Genomic DNA, 22,028 nt, shown 5'->3' on the forward strand with positions numbered 1-22,028 from the left:
ATTCCTCCCTGAGGAAAAATTGCAACCCTTGAGATTCATAAATACATGCAGAACATTTATGGAGATCAAACTGCGTGTGTCAGCTCAGTGAGGAGGTGGGTGGAGTGTTCCTGCAGTGGCAACAGTGACAGTGGTTCACCTCTTCTGGTGCAGATTTTAAGAGTTCAGCATGCAGGCTCTTGTTCATCACTGGCAAAATGCATAGCTAATGGAGGTGACTACGTTGAAAAACCTTGTTTTGTAGTTGAGAATTTGTTCTATCCATAAGTGTTATTGGGCACCTTGTATCAGTGGTAGTTTCCTTCTTAATGAATGGGAGGCATTACTTTCCAAGTGATATACGTATTAACTCACTATCAGGTAGACTATTAATCATTTTCAGTCTTTGCCTTTACAAAGTCCAGAACTCAAGGAAATATCTTAGAAGGTCTAGGAACTGCACCTACCAGGACTTCACCTTCACTGTATCAAAGAACTGAAAGGTAAGAATTTGAGCATGGAAGTTAATCCCAGTGTAGACAGCTTGGGTAAAACTCATTTCACCTGAGTTTGTAGACATCTACATCCAGTCCAGCCATGTGATCTCCTTTAAATAGATCTAAATCCAGGCAGGACAAATCCCTCTGAAAAACACTGAAACCACAGCTGACATCCCAAACAAAGACAACAGTAGGCACTCAAAAGGTCAAAATCTGTCATGTGTGAAGGCATCTGATTTTTAAGTACTTCTCTCTTCAGATGAACAATCAGGTGGAAAAGCTAGGGGAAATCTCTAATATATACCTTAATAACTTAACAGAGAGAATATTCAGCACTGGTGCTGCTGCTGGCCATCAGCCTGTTCCCATCTGGGGTCTTCCTTTAAAATAATAACACAGATCTATGTAATAATTGGTTTCTCATATACCATACTGATCTCCTGAGCAAGCGTAAGAATGTTTTGCATCATCAAACCTTGTCAATTTTCCTCTCCCATAAAATGTGTCAGAATTCCTTTGGCTTGGGCTGGAGCTATGCTCAAAAATCCAAGCCAGTCTTTAAAATGTAAGGGAAACTGGTGCCTGCACAAACTGCACTGTGTTACTGTATTCATGGGAGGAGGAGGGAATGTAGGGAAGGGAGCTTCAGCTGTGACTAAGGAGACCTGCAGGGATATGCCCGGCCCTGCCCTGTTGCAGACACAAAGCACACATCTGGTGTTCTGTATCATTCAAACCAACTGGGTACTTCTTGGATTTTCTGAACTGTCTCTGCATGTGTTCAGCACACCTAAAATCCAGCTCACACATTCAATCCCTCAACACATTTCTCATGACTTCCACCCTCATAATCCGGCTGGGTAGGTATTAACCAAACAATCCTTTACACTCAAGGATAAGTTTACACAACATAGCCCTGCAGTTATCAGTAACACAGCTCCAGGGAGTTACCTGCTCACTGTCGCCTTTAAAGCTCTCTCTGCACATTCACATCACGACTCTCTCCTCAGAAGCACATCCCCTGCTTTGAGATTTTCTTCACATTCCCTCTAGTTTGCTCCCATTCTGTTATATACTCACTACCCTAGAGGGAGAGATGTCAGCCACATGATTGTTAGTTTTTCTCTCAACAGTCAGGAGGTGAAAGGGATGAAAAGTGGAGAACTGATGGGCAATACAAACTTCTGCTTTGAAACTCAAGGTGGGCATGGAAAAACAAAGACTTTTGCACCAAGTACAGTAAGTCTGCATTTGCTGCTTTCTCTCTCATACTGCATGGAGCTTGGACCACCAGTATGGCTTGTTAAAGTGCTGGTGCTCTCTGTGCCTATGCATCTCCTGTCTCATACAGTTTCGTTCTTCAGGAGATGCACTTGTCATTAACACTCTGTATCTCTACACAGTTGAATTGCAAATAGGATGTGCTAGAGTATTTCCAGCACATCTATTTTCAGAAAATCAGCTGTCTTGTTTAGCTTGCCTACAGTCTTGATAACATTGAGGGACGTGTTTTTTATTTTTAAAATTTTACAACTGTAATAATATTTACAGGATCTCTCCACCTCACACACAGGAATAACTCATGCAAGGGTATTTTCTACTTCAGTTCTATTTATGCCTGGAGTATAAAGATGCTACTGTAGGGAACCTGCTTTGGCAGGGGGGTTGGACTCGATGATCTCTGGAGGTCCCTTCCAACCACTGCAATTCTGTGATTCTGTGATTCTGTGAATAAAGAATTTGCTAGCACTCACTGTGTTACAGATGTACTTAGGCATAGACTTGGCTTCAGATGGAGAAGTACTGCAAAAAGACGAGTTTCAGTGTTTGCAGTTCATAACCAAAAAAATACCTGATGGTATCAAAAGTAGCAGTAAAAGATAACTTGCCTTTGACAACATGCAGGGCACATTTCATCCATACAGGCTGGATTGCTGGGCTGAGGCCAGTGGGATGAAGTTCAACAATACCATGTGCCACGTCCTGCACTTTGGCCACAGCAACCCCAGCATGCTACAGGCTGGAAAGCCGCAAGGAGGAGAAGGATCTAGGGGTATTAGTCAACAGCCATCTGAACATGAGCCAGCAGTGTGCCCAGGTGGCCACAAAGGTCAATGGCATCCTGGCTTGTATCAGAAATAGTTCTGCCAGCAGGTGCAGAGAGGTGTTCATTTGCCTGTACTCAACACTGTTAAGGCTGCAGCTTGAGTGCTGTGTTTGGTTTCGAGCCCCTCACCACAAGAAGGGCATTGATGCTCTGGAGCGTGTCCAGAGAAGGACAGAGATGTTGTGAGGGCTCTGGAGCACAAATGTTACGAGAAGTGGCTGGGGGAACCAGGATTGTTCAGCCTGGAGAAGAGGAAGCTCAGGGGAGACCTTATAGACCTCTACAACTACCCAAAGCGAGGTTGTGGCAAGATGGGGATCAGCCTCTTCTGCATAATTAGTGATAGGACTAGAGGGAATGGCCTCTAGTTGCACAAGGAGAAACTCAAGTTGGGCACTAGGAAAGATTTCTTCTCTGAAAAAGTAGTCAGGCGCTGGATCAGGCTGCTCAGGGAGGTGATGGAGTCACCATCCCTGGAGGTGTTCAAGAAACATTTAGATGTTGTACTAAGGGACGTGGTTTAGTGGGAAAATATTAGTGATAGGTGCACAGCTGGACTTTTTGGAAGTCTTTTCAGACCTTGGTGATTCTGTGATTCTACATTCAGTTAAAGACCCCATTTCATCTTACTGCACCCTAACAGAAGTAATTTTTTGTCCTTTTGTTTTACAGCTAATGCAAAGATGTAGGGAAAATGTTAGTAAAAACAGACATTTTTGTATTACTGCAGAAGCAGAGAAATGGATATGCTTAATTAAACAATGTCTTCTAGCTGTAACTCTGTTACAGTTTCTTCTCACTGTGTTTGCAGGAGACCAAAATTTTGGCTTGTCCATCTCTGTTGAAGGAGCAGTGATCTCAGCTGTCTACAGTGGTGCAGCTCTGAAGGGAGCATGCATGTTCTGCTGCCTGGGAGACCATGGTGAGTATGTTGTAGAACAAGCAATCTGCAAAGAAGGTTCATTATTCTCTTTTCTCTTTACCAGATGCACCTTTCAAATTTTTTTCCAATTTCTTTTTTTTTTCCTCTTTGTTCTCTTCTGTAGTCATTATTTTGAAACCTATTTTCACAGAGTCATAGAGACAGAATATTTTGGGTTGGGAGGGACCTTTAAAGACCGTTTGGTCCAACTCTCCTGCAATGAAGAGGGACATCTACAGCTAGATCAGATTGTTCAGAGCCACATCCAGACCCACCTTGAACGTTTCCAAGGACAGGATGTCCACCACCTCTCTGGGCAACCTGTTCCAGTGCTCTCAGGTCTCCCTGGAGCCTTCCTTCCTCCAGGATGAACAGCTCCAGCTCTCCCAGCCTGTCCTCACAGCATGGGGGTTCCACCCCTTGGATCATTCTTCCATACTAGCACTTCATCACTCTCCTTACAAAGGAGTAAGTTCCCTACTCTGGCAGAGTTCTTTGCTTCCATTCTGCTTTGTTTGCATGTGCTGCAAAGCATTAGACACCTAAAAAGGCAAATCTGCTGTCACACTGCCAGAGTAAACAGAATGCTTTATTTCACTCTTCTATTTATTTCTACCATTGCTTTTAAGTACCAAAAAAAACTTTACTGAGTTTCCTACTTCCTTCAAGGGTTTGGGTTTTGATGTCTTTCTTTCCAGCACTTTGGGACTTAGTGAAGTTAACATTGCTCTCAATCTAGCTTAAAAATTTTCATCACAGTTGCTACATAATTTTCATCTGGTGGGGGCTTCCTTGGGCTGCCAGGCTGCAGGAACTTCTTAATTGTAGGCATGTTGCTCATTTTGGTTTTAAAAGCCTGAAAAATAAAAGCAAGAGGAATAAGTCCCGACGAAGCGAGCAGCAACTTTCCATACGTAGGATACTGGACAGCTTCTTCCCCCTGCTGGTAGAATAGATTCATTCAGGCGCTGAGGAGATCTACACAGGCTCCTCCTGCCTAACACGAGAAGGACCCAGCTGCTGCCAAATGCTTATTCTTATCAGCAAAAGCAGTGTTGGAGCAAGCAACACCTAGATCTCCACTGCCTGCAAGAAACTGGAGGCAAAACTGCAGTATCTAGAAGCATCAGGGATTAGTTTGGAAGGTCCATGCGAACTAACCAAGCTTTTTTTCCCCATTGCTTCTTATGATGGTGCAAACTTACCACCTAGGAAAACCAAATTAGCAATATGATTTCTATTTTTACCACAAAGCACTTCTAAGATTGTATGGGTGAAAGTGAAATGGCTGGAAGCCATTTCTTTGCTCACCTCAGTTGTCCTGCTCAGGCTTCTTGTGCTACGTGTCTCACCCAACACAGCCAAATTATTTACATGGAGCTGGCAAATATAGCATAGGCCTCAGGCCAGTTCCCTTCTACAGTTTTGTCTGGAGGCCAAGATGAGGACGACTTGGGCATCTCAGATGACAAGAGATGCCTTCTCTCACGGTCAGTCTGAGAAGACCCACTGGAGCAGGTTTTGAGCATCTGGATATCCCACAGTTAGCTCAGCAATATTATGTATATGAGAACCTCTTCTGACAATGGGACTAAGGGAGAGGAGCTTCACAGAACAATAGCCATTTCTTGCTGGCACATGTATGAACATTTCTTCTTCCTTACAAGCACTGGAAGGATAAGGGGGAATACAGGAAGGAGCAAGAAAAGTAAAAACTGTATAGTAAAAAACCACCAATATTGGAAGTATTTTCTCTTCTGGCAATGAAAGCATCCTTATGATTCAAGTCATGTCAGACGAACAGTGCCCATACCTGGTGGACAAGATATTTTCCCAAAAGATGGGAGCTAGAGGCCAGAATTTCCTGAGGCTGAAAAATGGTGCACAGGTTGCAGTCTGTCACAAAACTCTGCCAACCTTGTTGCTAAAGCAGCTCATTCTGTCATTCAAAATTCAAACTGCTGGGGTTGGGATTTAGGGGGAAGGGGAGAATATCACATCTCCTCCCCACTCCTTTTCCTCAAGGACAAAGCAGAAATTCCAGTTAGGATAGTCTGATGCTGGACTGTTTATTTTGTTCATGGGATCAAAGCCCAAGTCTTTGAGTGCATGCTTTAGGTTAACTGTTTTTAAGAACAAAGCAATGACATCAAGCATGGCCTTATCAGTCTAAATTTGCATTGCTTACACTGCTCTGTTTACCGAGATTACAGGCACAAGGTTGAACTACTGAACAGTATTTGCTTTTTTTAGTCTCAGACTATTTGGATCCACTGTATCAAAACTCTGACTCCTGCAGGTTTGCTCGAGCACTGGGCTCTTACAGCATGCTGCAGATCTGGAATTTTCTGATTTCTGATTGCCTTACTTCTGCTTGGTTGCAGATTTTGCACATGGTACAAAAGCAGAAATTTCATCCTTGATGATATCAAGTTGATTACTGAAGGCAAACTGTGGTTGTTTGTTTGTTTGTTTTGGTCAGGGCTTCAATTTCTAGCCATGCTAGAAAGTAAAGTAGTAAAGTTAATAGAATCCCAAACTTACAATACTAGACAGTAAAGAAAATGGCATGCTCTATCATATTCTAACATGTCAGTCTATGTCACAGACGTAGTTTGTTATTACTATTAGATAGTATTCACAAGCAGGAGACAGGAAAATGAAAACAGGGCAGCTTAGATCAGTGGTTTCCTTAGAATGACATTGATTTCTACTGAGATAGCATAAGCTACTTGAAGAGGGAGAGATATGCCTTAATGGGGTTAAACAGGGGCACGGTGCCTTACAAAATCTATTCACTGCTGTGCTTTATGTTAAACAAACACAAACACGGGTAGTTTACACAGAACAGATTTACACAGAATGGAGAGACAATCACTGCAGGACTGTCCCTTCATGAAATCTGTGAGATCTTTGTACCGTGTGGTTCCTGAACACAAACATGTTCAATAACATCATTACCTGCAGCTGAGGAAACCCAGAAAGCACAGAAGGTACTTTCTCCTCCACTGCTAAAATGGCTTCCATGAGCTGAACGTCTGCCCAGCTGAATTTGTTTCCCACAAGAAAGTCTTGGCCATGCTGTTTCAAAACCTGTGGAGTACAAGAGAGCACGGGTTGCAGATGATACCTGGCAGCTAAGCCTTATGGCACAGCTGTAGAGCTAATCAGTGACCATAAGTGATTATAAGCAAAGCTTCACTTTTTAGCTGGAGATCTGTGAGCCCAAATCACTTCACTGTTGTTGGAATGTTGTAAGGAACCCATATTACAAACTCTGGTCATTTGGTAATGTTGGGTGACGATTGGTACTGGGAAAACAAAGCCACGTGCTTAAATAAGCTATTAGCTTATAAGGTTATAAATAGAGATAAGAAGGAATTGGAGAGAATTCATAAAATTGCCATTTAGATATTTAATTTATGGTTCTGTTCAACATACAGGAAGCAATCTTAGTATGCAAAATTACAATAGGTAACCAAAGAAAATCCCTGCTTCTGGGAGTAAGTTGTTACAGTAATAGGAACTTCTAGGATGTTCAGCCTTTATTATTGTTTTCCATCAAAACTAAATGAATGTTACAAAAGTGAACAGTGTTGCCAGGACTCGTGGGTTTGGTTTGTTGTTTTGCAAGTGAGGCATGCAGAAATCTGAGGCTGTTTTACTAAAGCAGTCCTAATACCTCAGTGTTTTTGTCTCTCTATCTGATTTATTTGCAAGGGATTTTTTGCATTCTTCAACTGAAGGATAGCAGAGAGATGTGCTCTGAACAAATACAAGAGTGGAATTTTCTCTCACGGAAAAAAAAAACCAAAAACAACAACATATGTGCTTGTTTTTCCATCTGCAAAAAGATATGCTGTATGAACTGAAAACATTTCACTTTGTTTGCTTGGTGGCTGTAACAGTATTACAACCCCAACAACATAATCTAACAAACAGAAGATGTGCTGTATCATTTTCCCTTCTTTGTGAGAGCCAAGAAAACTGAGGATCTGGATCTAACTATACCACAAGTATGTTACAAGTATGTTACTTTTGGGAAAGTTTCTGATAACTGTAAATGCAAGTTTTCTAGGCATCCTCTCTGTCACATACCTTTTCAAAGACAGGGAAGTACCTCTCTGTTGCCTTCTCTGCAATTGTAGCAATATTTTTCTCCTTTGCCTCAGGTGGAGAGAAAGGAAACATCAAAATCAAGTGCATCAGATCTGATATTCCTTCCACATACATGTCAATCCTGTTTGAGGGGAGACAATAGACAACAGCATGGGAGTTATTTCAACTGTATTACAATTAACTAAGGCAACTTATAGGACTTGTATATCACGATCACAGTGCCAAATTTCATAGTCAAAACTAAATACAAAATAAAGCTAAGTAAGTTTTAAAAGGACTAAAAGCCTGGTTCTATTCAACAGCATTTCATAAGCAGTGATTAAACCCTGAACAGAGGCTGCAGTCTGCTTTGTTGCTTAGCCTTTCTTACACCTTTTTATTGGATTTACAGGGTTGCATTTGTTCAGTGTAATGCAGCTATCAAATAACAGATTGCTCATTAAGCAAGAGGAAGTGCTACCATACAGGGCTCTCTCCTTCAAGTCCTTCCCATAGAGATTGTATTTCCCTGCTATGTAGCTGAGGATGGCTCTGCACTGCACCAACTTCATCCCGTCGATCTCAACCAGTGGCAATTGATAGAACATCAGGGATCCATCTAGGACACAAAGTCAAATGAGAGCTTGTTAGTTCCTTCTGGAATTCTAGCTTTACAGGAGAGTGCATTACTTTTGCAGTGTAATCATGGACGCCTTGCCCTAACTCAAACTCCATGTGGTTAATTAACATTGTGGGAAAGATTAAATGCTGTCTGGTAGGCATCAGGTTTGCAGCTTGGTCAGAGAGGTGCAGCTGGGCCCCATGCTTTGCAGCTTTGCCAGGGCTGCACTGCCTGACGGGAACTGGCACCGTTCCCTTGCACTCCTGGCCCCTGGCCCTGCTGGCAGAAGGCTTACCCAGCAATTCCAGCCCCAGGGACCTGAGGAGAATGAAGAGCTGTGTTAAATCAGAACAAAAAGCCCAATTATTTTGAATGCAGATCAGTTCCCTGGCAGGCACATAGACAAGGATGGAAATAAAAAAAATAAAGGTAGTACCACAGTAAGACTGAGCTACTGGGACAAAGGGAAAGGTCAGGGCACTGGGAGCAGCAGTGCCAGATTCATTGTGAGGCAGTGAAGCCAGGGACGGGGAGTGTGACAGCAGCTTGCTGCTTCACTAAGTTTTGCATAGTTGCTCCAGAAACAGGACTTTGAGCATCCCTGTAGATTTCCATTACAGGCCTGTCTGTCCCCAGTGTCATTTCACAACAACTCAAACCCATCCAGCCATGCTACTACTATCCCCTCTTGCCCCTGTGCTGACAAGCCCTGTTTTCTCCCAGTGCTGGAAGCAGTGTGGCTGATCCTTTAACAAGGTTGTGCTGAGACTTTGTGTTTGGCACAGCAAAGCCATTTTTTTCTAGTGCAGTTTTCTGCTGAACTCATTTGCCAGCTTTGGAGATACTCCCTGCTCCATTTAAATGTTTATGGGCATCCAAAAAACAATCCTGACCTGTTAAAATTACACTGAAGCTCTAAATCCAAGTAGGCAGCTGCCACTTTGCATTGCTCAAAGGTAAGCGTTTATTTTAATTGCTTGGTCATTATTAATAGTGCATTTCTTCCAAGTACAAGAATTCACAGCACCTTTACCTACTCTCTTCTTTACAGAGCTACTGAAATACTCTGCTAACCAAGAACTAATAAGAAATCTTCACTACATCACTAATTTACAGCTTAAATTCAAAAAGCAACTCTCTTTGTGGCAAGGAATAGTCCATTTATTTCTCATAGACAGTAACAGAACAATCCTGTGTCATCATGTCTTACCAGAACACACCTCTGCAGATTGGGAAAGAACATCACCTATTAGAAGACCCCTATCTAGCAGAAAAAACACAGGATGGAAAAAATAGCAGCTATACAAGCATACATCTCAGCAAGGAGTTGCGCTAAGTGGAGAATAAAGAATAAATCTGACTTTCTGCCCCTTGACAAGAAATAAAGTGTAGGAAATGTGAGAACACTAAATGCCTGGTTTGTTTCTTCTGTACACAGAAGAATTTTTATCTTATGACCATTAGTAGGCTGCTTCTCCTGGTTTTGCAATGGGACCACTTCACATAACCACTGCACATAACATACATGCAGGATTTAAAGCGGTTTGCCACTCATTTTGCTGTCTGCACTGTGTGTCTGATGGTCGTCTCTGGGCATACATTAAAGAGCTATAACCTGGGCCTGTTTGCCACAGAACAGCAATGCTTCTCAACATCAACCTGTGGCTACGTAGATCGAGCCAAGCCAGCAGGTCTCAGGCCAGTAGGTACAGGCCTGGCCAGGTGATGTACTGGAGTCTCTCCAAAGCAGCTGTCTGCTGCAAGGTACAGCTGGAACTGAAGAACTGGGAACAGTTCTTGGCCTGGGCTGAATCCCAGAAAGTGCTGGAGGATTGCTAGAAGACCTTCAGTTGGCACAGGCCAGAGCCACACCTGGCTGGTGATAACAGTGCTCTGAAGTCTGAACTCAGGGCTTCCTGGAACAAGGCACATTGGCAAGGAGAGAGAAAAAAACTGGAGGTAGAGGGAGTGGTGGTTACTCATGTTCAGTCCTGCTCTGAGCATCTGGCATCACTCCACCAAATGACTAATATTCGTCTTTCTTCAATTCATCATGTCAAAGCCAGCCTTTTTCTTTGTGCTCTGAGCCTCTTAAGCTCAGTATACGTATATACTTGAAGAGCCTTTCTTTTTCTTTAGAAGACTTCCCTATCCTTTTTCTTGCCACTTAATTCTCTTCTCTGGCTATGGATAGGCCTCATTACGAAATGCAGAATCATGCCATTCTGTTTGGGTTAAATATCTTTAAGAAGGAAATTCAGATTTGGGTACCTAACTATATACTACCTAAACTATCGTATTTAGGGCTATATTTATTGTCTCAACAGCACACAACCCTCCCATGTCATCAGATTACCAGCCAGCTAGACCTACAACTGATCTCACTGATGCCACTTTTTTATTGCTGGTGTTTTGTGCATTTTAGTTTTGTTTTCATCTTTTCTTTAAATGCAGCTTTCCCCATCTGAGTGGGCAGCCTGAACACAGCCAAGTCCTTTTCAGGGTGTCTCTTTGCTGCGCTGGGGTGTTCTTGTCTTGGGCAGCAGAAAAAGTTCAGGACAGGCAAGCCTAGCAGTGCTCCTCACAGGCCCAGCTTCCTCCCCACCCGGGCAGCGAGGCTTTCTCCCTCCAGGGTGGTGCAGAGGACTTCAAACCGGGCTTCAGCTGAGCAAGTGGCCAGTGGCTGGGGGTTTGCATTGCTGATGCGATCTGGTCTCACTTCTACAGTTCACATAAAGGCTTTCTGGCTGCTTGGACCATGTCAGACTTAGCTGGGGGAAGATTCGTGGCTCTGGCTCATCCTGCATAGCTGCTTTACATGGCCTTACTGCCATGTCAAATCCTACATTAAACTTTCCAGTGCTAGCCATATTTAATATGTTACTGTGACCACAGTCATAGAAGCTATGATTTCAATCTTATAGGAGTTATTTGGTACTACAAAGAACAGGTTACACAAAACCGGCATTTCAGCATTCAAGATGTATACCCAGAATTTTGCTTTGGTTTAAATAAATTTTAATGTAGCTAAATACGAGCAACTTTCTGATTGCCAAAGCCTCAAGCATCACAGTCTTACCTTGGCCTAACTTCAGTAACTGCTCTCTTGTTTGCAGAAAAATTTCTTCAAACTGGAAAAGAAGAGAGAAGAGCTCTTTATGTTTCTGGCATTTTTCTCCAATTGACTGCACGTAACCTCGAGCAGAACAATCCAGCCAAGCAAAACACGATGAGTTGAGGCTTCAGATGTGCTGTTTGACTGTGAATCCTCTGAGGACTCTCCACCCATCCCCACGGCTGGATAGCAGCAGAAGGACCTGGCCATTTCTGCCTGGTTGCACTGATTCAGAAATTATTGGAGTGCAAGCAGAAGTGAGACACAGACATCTAGAGGGAAGAGCAGGCTGCAGCCAGTGCCAAGGGAAGCACAAGGTAAATCAGTTCTTTCTAACACCACCCCAAGAGTGGGCCAACATTCTTTTTTCTTATACACTTTGCAACCACAATCTAAATGAGACTGAGCAAAGTGATTTTGCACAGCTGGAAAACTGAGATTCATTAAAGGCCTTTTAAAAAAATCCCTGTTTAGACACACTAGAATTACTTCAGAAAACTGATGCTATCTCTGTGAAATCCAAAGCTCTATTGAGTTTGTATGCCAAATACCAGCCACTGAACAGGGTAGGCACAAACCTAAATCAATTTGAAAATGAAGTTATTCACCCTCTTGCACCCTTATTCCCTGTGTGCATATTAAATTGTTTCACAGAGTGTCCATTTAAAGAGCTGAGTGTTAACCAACCTCCACTCCAGCTGCAGCTAGCAGCCATCGGATGGTCTCCATTCGCCCTCTTCCATTGATATAGGTGAGCCTGGGCTTCCCTGACATGCTTCTGAGCTCCTGATGCCTTGAGAATTTTTAAACTGAAAACAAAGATTTCAAAAAGCAAGTGTAAGTACCATTATTTGGGGGGAAAAAAGAGAAAAGCCTTTTATTCTCACTACCTTTGCTGCAAGTGTACATTATTTGACTTTAAACACACTATAGAATCATAGAATCATTAAGGTTGGAAAAGACCACTGAGATCATCTGTTCCACCTGTCAACCCATCCCCACCATGCTCACTAACCATGTCCCTCAGTGGCACATCCACGCAGTTCCTGAACACCCCTAGGGACTGTGACTCCACCACCTCCCCATGCAGATTGTGCCACTGCCTCACCACTCTTTCTGAGAAGAAATGTTTCCTAGTTTCCAATCTGAACCTCACCTGGCTCAGCTCGAGGCTACTACCTTGTCATATACTAGGAAAGGAAAGGTGTGCTGAGTGGTAAAAGCTTTCCAGTGCTACTAGGAAGGGGTTTTCTTGGTCATCTGCAAAAACAGACATGTTTAAACAAGCAATCTGAATACTGAGCTGGAGGGGGAACCTCGTTGCATTAGGAGACATTAATGTAAAGCCACTGGAAATCCACCATGCCCTCAGGGCAGTTACTCAGTGACAATCACTGCCATGATCACCACTGAAAGGAGGGAAAAGAAAAGGTGTTATACTGCTAGGCTGAAATGTTCCTAGCTTTTTTCTTTATTTTTTTGCCAGATGTCACAGTGCATCACGCAGCTTTATCTGTCACCCACTTCTTTCCTAAGTAAATGAATCATTGATCTTCCCTCTGTTCCAAGAGGCAGGTTGAGGTGCTTGGCACTCACAGAATCTTAGAATAGCTTGGGTTGGAAGAGACCTCAAAGATCATCTGGTTCCAAACTGCCTGTCAGGGGCAGGGTTGCCAACAGCTAAATCAATTACTAGATCAGTTGTCTTGGATGGCCTCAGCCCGTCTCCTTCTCCTTCGTGCTTATGGTCTCCCCCAAAGCCATACCTGCAACCTGGCTGCAGGTGCCCCCAAAATGTATCCCAGGGCACAAGGGAGTATGTGTGCCCAGGGCCTTGCACACCATGATCTCTGCAGCTCCCATCATAGCCCACACCTTTGCACAAAGAGGAGCTGTGGCACAGATAGAAAGTTGGTATAAACCTATTTCATGCAGTATGGGCTGTTTGTGTTGAAGCTGGAGCATATATTTGCCTTAATTTCTGTGTTCCGTTGCCCTAATTGCTAAAAAAAGTGGGACTAGAATTCCCCCTTCGCAAACATATTAGTTTCATACACTACAGAATGGGAGAAAAAAAAGCTTAAGGATGTCCTAAAAACAAAACAAGATAAAAAACAAACAAACAGAAATCCTACAGATGATTTCAATTTTCTCAGTGCTGGAAACAAAAGCTGCAATACTCACACTGTTGCCATCACATGACTGCACTCACACTTCATTTCCCATGTAAATAAGGTTCAGTGTGTTCCAGTGATATTTTCTTCAAATCACACTGCTTTCTAAGTGTGCTTAACATGAGGTAAATTCAGACAATTCTTTGCCAGAACTCCATTTTAAAGAGCAATCGGAACAATTCTGGTAAAAATTTAGTTGTGCTTTTACAATAAGAAAGGATGGTTTGTGTGATTTTGACAGCATAATCTGAATACAAAAGAGAAAATATCACCCTCAGTTAGCAACAACTGCTGCTAATTATGGTCCTGCCTGTAAGTCAGTGGTTGCATTCATTTCTACAAATGCTGAGTGAATAGTTTTTATGGCATGACTGTACAGTTTATCTGCCTATCCACAGCTAACTGGTGCCTCTTCATTACCATGCTTATCAGAAACATTGTGTCATATCATTCCAACACACATTGACCCTGATTGTAATGCACCAAAACGTACAGTAAATAGGATATTAGTTACACAGCCAAGGGTTCTACAACTGCATAGGAAAACATAGGGAGTGAAAAGCATTAGGCAACATTTTACTGTTTTACATGAGTAAGAAATCCTGTATACCATTGAATCTGTGAAGAGCAATCACAAGTAGAAAATAAAAACTTGCCATCAGCTGCAGCTTTCTAAAATAAATAATAACTCCATCAGCCATAAGTAGATTTTAATAATCTTAAAACTCTGACACAGAAAGAAATACTTGGGTTTTTTTTTTGTAGTCTTCTCAGTCTTACATCCACCAAACATCACCAGTGACTACAAAGGGCCCCACCACACACCTATCAACACCTGTGTTACGGGACCTGCATCAGAAGCTGAGTCTTGGATACGTTTGGATACACACCCATGCACCTGCTGCCACTGGAGATGGGCAGATACCATTCCAAACCTGCAGGACCTTTGTCCTGCTGAAAAGACAGCCTGGTGCTTGGCAGGAAACTCAGGTGCAGTCAAGGTCTCAGCATCACCGCTTTGGTGGAAAAGCACAAATCACCACTGCTTCAAGCAGAAAAGTGAGTGGATGTATCTACATACATACACATTTACCATTTTTGTCTAAACTCCATATTTCTGTCCTATTCTCTCAGTGCTTAAGAATCTGCTTTACCCAGTGTGATTCACACTACAGGATTAGTTTCCTGATTAAAAAGATCTTTCTTGCTCCATAGCCCAAACACTAAAGAATAGAAGCCTGTACTTACCTTCTATGCTCAGTCTCCACTGCTTGCAGGTACAGTCCCACCTCTAGTTTAACTTGGCAGCTCCTCCTATGCCTGGGGAGTTCCCAGCCATACCCAATAAGAGAGAAATACTCCTACTGCCATTAATCTGACGTTAGGGAACTTAAAGGCATATGTATCTGAAGGTGCCACTCAAGGCAGAGGCTCCTGCTGCTTGCTGATTTGATCATATGATGGGGTAGTCACACAGTTTCTATCATAGCCATCTATTCAAGCTCCTCTTCTGGAGCTACTGGGGTATTTTACACACATATAAGAGAAGACACTGAGAACATCGTAGGTTCTTCTGCATCTTATTTAAGATAACTGCAACTTTTTAAAAACTATCCAGTAAATATTCTAGGCCTATCTTAACAGTAACCAAGGTACTTATTTTCAGTGCTGTCTGGCATAAAAAGAATACCCAAAGTAGGGGATAACAATTCCCAACTATTTCTAAACACAGCTTGCTGATGACAATTTACTTAGTGGTAACTTGGTATAAAAAATAGATGAGCAGTTTATGCGACAACTTAGCCCATGTCTAAGGAAACAGCACTGATTTTGCAATGGAGTGTACATGGAGATGTACACACAGCTTATGCAGAGATGAAGTAAAGTATGATTTTCCTACCCTGTTTCTGTGACATATAGTTACCTCTGACCTCAGCTTTGCCATCTGCCTGTCAGATAAAATGATCAAAATGGAAGAGAGTGTGGACAGACACAAACGTAGCTTAACAGATGTGAAGTAGGATTTGGACAGCAAGGATCATTTTCTCACCTCTAGTGTAGACTCACATATTATGATGTGGCATCATTTACTCTCTGCATCAGATCTGCTAATCGGAAGGTCTGCCCATAAAGCAAACACTGAGAAATGGTACAGTCATGGCTGTACCTACATAGCATCAAAAGTTAGGGAACTTCAGGACCCAAGTCTTTACCTGACTACTTTGAAGAAATTTCAAAATACTGCTGCTTTCTTTTTTCCTCATATTTCTGGTTCAGTTACAGTTTATCTGCCTGACAGTTTCTGGCAATCTCCTCTAAAGGATGCATTTTCACTTGAGTCCTCTTGGAAATCTGTGATTTATGTTCTCCAAATGCTGACAGTGTCAGCAAAATACAATGATATGGTGCTTTTTCCTACTTTGCCTAATTCTAACCCTCTCAGATTCATCATCTGGAGAATAAAGTAGATCATTAAATGTACATTTCCCTATTGTTTCCATGTCAAATCCAATTAGTAACCTCCAGAAAATTCACATGTACAGGCTGGAAGTGTTTGCCCATACCTGTCCATGATGGCATCACTGAGTAAAGACTAAGCTGCTCCTGCTTTGAGGTCTTTGATATCTGTGACTTGAGGCATGGTGATGAGCAGTCAAGCAAACTGTTCTGATGCTTTTTGGATTTACTGAACGATGTGACATCCAGATTCAATAGTTGTTCCCCTTCTACACATCCCTGTTTGCCAGGAAGAGTTTATCCTTTGTTATGTTTAGGTGATGTTTGAGGTCCCTTCCATCACAAACCGTTTTATGATTTTGTGAGATTTTTGTTTTGCTTTCAGCTCAGCAATTGTGAAAACAATGTAACCTCTATAAGCTCCATTGAAATCCATATCTACTGCCTACAAGATTTCTTTCATCTCTAACTTGACTTGTTGTATAATCCTCCGGAGTCGAACAGAAAGCAAATCTGTTTTATGAAAAATCTGGTCAGCCACACCTGTGAGCATCCAGGCAGCTGGCATAGATCCCAGGTACCACTTAAAGGATCTTGGGTTGGGCACAAGCACGCCCCACCCAGCATGTCCAGTTCCTGGTGCAGTCTGTGAACACACTTCATGATGATGCACCTTAGAGAACTCAAAGACTTCTCTAAATGTGATGTTCACAAACCACAATACTGCTTTCTTGGGGCACCATGCCTGATTGCAACTTCTGGCAGCACCTTTTCAGGGGTAAGGGCTGAGTATGCAGCTAAATGCTGCTGGAGAATGAAGCAGGGGGTTAGGATTCTCACTGTGCTTCCAATCAATCTCTTAAAATGAAGAACAAACACTCACTGATAAAACTAGAGTCCACAAAAATAGTTCAACAAACTTGTCATGCAACCCAAGACATGCTGACCTGTGACACTCCAGCAAAGACTCTAGTCTTGTCCTGAAAGCCTTACTGAACACCCAAGTACATAGACTCTTAGAATTCTGTGATCCTTAGTTGGAAGAGACCCATAAGGGTCACCAAGTCCAACTCCTTGCTCCACATAGGACCACCCAAAATTCAAACCCTACTGTACACACATTCCCACTGCCCTGTGCAGCCTGTTCCATGCCCACCCCCTTCTGGAGCAGACCCTTTCCCCAACCCCCCGCTGCCCTCCCCTGATGCAGCTCCATGCCATTCCCTCAGGCCCTGTCTCTGTCACACAGAGCAGAGCTCAGCGCTGCCCCTCCTCTCCCTGAGATGGCACACTGTTGACTCATGCTCAACGTGCTACAACCAAGATCACTGTAAATATGATGTCGGCCAAGTTGGCATTTTCTCCTGCACATTTCTGCAGGCCAGTTGGCACTTATCCAGACCACCAGCACAGAAAATTCTGAGAAAATCAATCCTAATCCTGATTTACACTCATGCGAGGAGTGTAAATGGCAAGGAAAGTTAGGGAGGGACAGAAACAAGATTTACGCTAGAAAAACAAAAGGCCAGCACACAGACCCCAGCATCGGCATGTGCCTTCCCTTGTAGCAAAAGTTTCCTAGCACAGCCGTGACCTGGGCCAGCCAGCTCTGTCCCACGGGGTGCCCAGGCACTGCGGGTGGGCAAGTGTGGGCCAAGGATCATTGCCAAGAACTGCCTCAGAGGCGGCCACCCTGTGTGCAAAGCGGGAGTGGCTGCACAGACACCAGCTTCACTGTGCCAGTGGCTGCAGGGCCAGAGCAGCATCACCAGCACAAACAGCGCAGAATAAGGAAGAACCCTTTGAGGAGCTTTAGACAGAGCCTGGAATGATGCTTAGCGATGTTCGTAACATTGAGAAGGACAGTGAGGACAAATGAAGGGTGGGCTAAAGCCAGCAGGTGACTCATGCTGACTCAGGGCTGTGTCAGGGTCAGACATAAATACCAGTTACACACATGCCAAAAAAGGAGCAGAGTCTACACGGCTATCTAGCCCCAAATCTGTAAAACCTGGTCAAAGAGTGGGTTGATATCCCCCATCTTGTGAGGTGTGCCACATCAAGGCTTCAAAGCCAACTGAAAAAGAACTTCAATCCATAATGTGAAATACTGAACTTAAATAAGTTTTGTATTACAGTGACTTCTTATTTCAATAGTAACTTGCGTATGTTTCCTTTATAGGGCTTCTGGCATGTGCTGCAAAGCTTTCTAGGACTTTCTAGGACTCTCAGTTTGTGCACATTGTTACATCTAAAGCTTATGTGCATTGTTGCACTAAAAGAAATAATTAATGTTTAAATAACATTTATATTTTCAAAAGGAGGTGGAAGGAAGCAAAGACTTCTACATTTATCTGATGTTGATAAATTATAAAGCTGAACAAAAGCGTTTATTCCATCTTTTTTTCTTTTTTTTTCCTCAGTATAGGGAACTGTAGTTGAAATTGGTCACTGGAGAATATCTAAAACCAGCTTTTATCCTGTGAGACATTTTGTTTGTTTGTTCTGGTTATTGTTTTTATAAAATCAGATTTACTTACACTTCTTATATAAGGAGAAATAGATTTCAGGGCACACAAGTCCACTTCTATTCCTATAAAACAGCTTTGTTTTTAATGAAGTTTGTGTTTCCCCCGAGTTCATCATCATTCTCATAACATTCAGTATCCTTAGTATAGATTCCAGCCTTTATTTCCCTTTAAAAGGAAATATTCTCTTTCCCTCAGACTCCCTTACACAGATCTGTCAGCATGAAAAGATTCAATGAGGTGAGATTAATGATGTGTTATCGTACAATATTGAATAATCTGACTTTTAAGATTCTCTTTATTAACTGTTTTGTACTATCTTCAAAATAATAACAAGCATGTGTTTTAATGATATTTATGAGTAAACTTCTACCTGTACATTTACTTTTCTGACAGATACATCTAACGATTTATTGAATGCAACCTGCTTTGCTCTCTGCTGATGTGAAAATATGATTTATTGCTCTGGGTTGCATGTGAAGGATCATAAAAATCTAGAAAAACAAAAATCAGGGAAAGCTGAAATAGGAATGTCATGGAAAATAACGGCAGAAGTTGAAAATTCTCTGTATTAATGCTACAGCTTCTTCATCTGGTGGTAGTGTCCCTCTCCAGCTCTGCATTTTATAGTTTTGTACTTCACACTGTTGGCTGTATTTCCCCATCCCCTCTTGAGTATTTCTGCACTCTGAAAGACTGCAAGAACCTTCCAAGCATTTTAACTTCTCTTGCACAAGAAAAGATATACTGCACTTCCCAAAACAGGAACACTGAGAAAAGGCTTTGGTGTGCTTGAGAACCAGCTCCTTATGCACTCCTTATGTACAAGTAATGAACTTGTAGTAAATAAAACACTGGCAGCACATCCATGCTAGAAAAGTGATGGTGAAGCTATGTGTCACTGCTTCTCCCAAGGTTGGTACAAAGCAAACACAGAAATTTGTGTTGAAAAATTGTTTTATTACCTCTGGAGTTTGGTCATGAAAGCCAAGTAGATAGTCTGAAACAGTATAATTGTATAGCAGTAAAGAGAAAGATTTATGAATCCTCCTCAGGTTAAACCTTCGTCATAGGTTTATATAAATGTCATCATAATTCCTTCCCCGACATTTCCATCCACAAGCCTCTGATATAAGGTGCTTCCCATGGACACCCTTGGCAATGAAATAAGCACTGTCTGTTCTTCTGCTGTAGCTGGAAGCACAGACTCCTAGGCTTCTCCATAGGAATGAGCAGAAAAAGACTTTGAGGCCTAAACCTATACATGGGTCTTCAGTAGTCTAATTGGGAAAGGTGTCTCTCCTGCTTCAGGAAGGACCAGGACAGGATGCAACGTGTGAGTGTGCCTCTTTTAGTGCAAAACCAACTCCTAGATCCTGGCGATGTATGTTGACCAGCCTGCCCTGCTTCTCACGAGCACCTGGATTAGCAAGGAACCGCAGCACCAGGGAAATAAAGAGTGTGCTTGTTTAATGAAGGTTAAGATCCACACACCTGTTACACTTCTTGTTGTTGCTATAAGGGTGTATTTCACAGGAGGACATCAACAATGAGATATTCTACAAAGCATGAGAGTTATGCCTGCCACCCAATGCTGTCTCCCTTCTTAGAGTAACATTTTCTGAAATGATTACCCAAAGCTGGCTTACAAGGAATCCAGAACACACAGCTCTTTCATCCCAAGGCTAAAGTTCCCCAAGTGCAAAACTGCAGAGCAATGGCAAGCCTTTGATAACATAATTAGTTCTTTGAAAAAGGGGGTGGCCTGTGCTTGAACTGTTGTTTATCTGAATGGGCTGGTTGGGAGATGAGCTGTGGAGTCTCAGGCTGAAGGGCAAGGGTGAGCTCCTTCTGTCTGTTGCCAAAAACAGGGCAGTGCTTCTTTTACATCCTTTTTCAAGCGTGTATTGGAGAAACTGTTCTGAAAGCAAAGTAGTAGGGCAGGCAACAGGAAAGAATTGGAAGCTGCAAGTTTGCTTATTTATTCTCAGTGTGCACACTGACTCGGATCACCAATCTCACCTTTCCCCCCTCCTTTATTGTCAACTTTATTTACTTTAATCTTCTGCAAACGTTGCTATTTTTTTCAGTCTCCTCATAAAACATTACACTGCAGAGTATCAAGGGTTTAATTGCTGTCTTCAACTACCTAATGAGAGGACGGGAACAAACACTTCTCAGAAAAGGAGGAGAGGCACACAAGTTGCAGCAGCAGAAATCTTAAGCAAACACAACAAAAGGAAGTTTTACAATGACGTGGTCAGAATCTAGAAGGTGCTGCTGCACATGGGTTTGTACAAGACTGAATTCTGCTCTTAACTCCTGTGAGACATACAGACATGCTTGCAGTCACACGATAAGAGGCTAACCCTTCCTTGCAGCTCAGATAAATTGCCACCTGGAGTTACATACTTCTTTCCATGACTGCAGAAGTAGCCATAGCTCAAAACCAGGCATGTGGTGCTTAGAGTTACTGTACCAGGCTTTGTCCTTCAGCTCCTTGCCACAGAGGCTGTACTCTTCCTGCTGTGTTACTGGGGATGGCTCGGGGCTGCACAATTTTCTCCCCATGTCTTCACAGTTTTCATCTCATCAGTCTCCACATGAGCGCTTGCTGAAGGAGCAGGGCTCCATCTAGGGCAGAAAAAGTGTAACACCCATTTAATTCAAGGCCTACAGCTTTTATAGTGTTGAAATGGAGTGCCTGTAAGTGCCTAAAGCTGAAATTATCTCCTGTAGCAACTGGGATCTAGAATAAACTTCACTAGAAGCAGGATCTTATGTATGATGCCAACAATAAAACCTTGATCAGTATAGGATAGCTACTGTGGCTGAGCAGTATCCTATGCTCTGTTTTCTTCCCTCTGCTGGGGAAAGCCACTCTCTAGAATCCCCATGTCACACTCAAGATGCATTTATGAACGTTTTGTAACAGCTAAGAGATTCTGTAAATCTGTTACAACGACTAACAACCACACAAAAGGGTTTTTATATAAATCTGCAGGCACTGTGGGTGTTGCAATTCTTGATTTACAACTTTAACAATAAACAAACAGGCAGTTGGACTCCTTATTTAAGAGATCCCGGTTTAGAAGCAGCTCCCTCCTGCACAGCCCTTGGCAGCTCCTATGGTAACTACTGAACTCTACTCTGGCGTCCCACTTGGCAGCAACCGTAGCCAGCCAGCTGTCCTCAGCCTTCTGCACAAAGACAGCTTTTGAGCTGCATTTCAACAGGGGGGTTGGAATCAGCTGGGGGAGGGAAGGGGGGGAAGAAGAGTAGAAACAATAGAAACAGTAGAAACAGTAGAAACAACATGGTCTAAAAGAGGGGAACTTGAACTCCAGCAAGGACAGAAGTAGAAACAATTGATCACAAATACGCAAGGAATGAATGAAAAAGAAACAACTGAGCAACAAGTGTACCAAACACCATAATGTGCTGGTGTCAGCAAGAAAAAAAGGGAAATTGCTCTAAGTGACTTTCAGGCTCATAAATGGCTACTCACATACTAAAAAATATGTGA

The 22,028-nt window shown here is 42.6% G+C and overlaps 1 protein-coding gene and 1 long non-coding RNA gene across 5 annotated transcripts in view; one reads left to right on the forward strand and one right to left on the reverse strand.

Annotated features, from left to right (window-relative positions):
* The window catches only part of LOC125689604 (uncharacterized), a 35,112-nt gene extending 23,458 nt beyond the window's left edge, over window positions 1-11,654 (forward strand). For 2 of the 3 annotated variants that reach the window (XR_007375350.1, XR_007375348.1), the window contains exons 2-4: window positions 685-1,718; window positions 3,398-3,508; window positions 11,345-11,654. This is a non-coding gene — a long non-coding RNA (uncharacterized LOC125689604). Of the gene's footprint in view, window positions 1-684; window positions 1,719-3,397; window positions 3,509-9,441; window positions 9,564-11,344 lie in introns of those variants that run through there. The other variant, XR_007375349.1, reaches the window with a different exon arrangement.
* LOC125689597 (glutathione S-transferase-like) lies at window positions 3,556-15,335 on the reverse strand. Of its 2 annotated transcripts, XM_048937006.1 has the most exons (8): window positions 14,766-15,335; window positions 12,500-12,603; window positions 12,031-12,152; window positions 11,308-11,359; window positions 8,093-8,225; window positions 7,607-7,748; window positions 6,470-6,601; window positions 3,556-4,364 (listed from the first exon to the last, which is right to left on the reverse strand). In XM_048937006.1, exons 3-8 carry the CDS (start codon window positions 12,115-12,117, stop codon window positions 4,239-4,241), a joined length of 672 nt encoding a protein of 223 aa, XP_048792963.1. In that variant the 5' UTR covers window positions 12,118-12,152; window positions 12,500-12,603; window positions 14,766-15,335; the 3' UTR covers window positions 3,556-4,238. The 2 variants fall into 2 exon arrangements, with proteins under 2 accessions (XP_048792963.1, XP_048792962.1); XM_048937005.1 differs by lacking the exon at window positions 12,500-12,603 and having other exon boundaries at window positions 3,557-4,364; window positions 14,766-14,893.
* Window positions 15,336-22,028: the final 6,693 nt, after the last annotated feature.

Source organism: Lagopus muta, chromosome 2 (assembly GCF_023343835.1).
Source record: "Lagopus muta isolate bLagMut1 chromosome 2, bLagMut1 primary, whole genome shotgun sequence".
Classification (NCBI taxonomy): Eukaryota; Metazoa; Chordata; class Aves; order Galliformes; family Phasianidae; genus Lagopus; species Lagopus muta.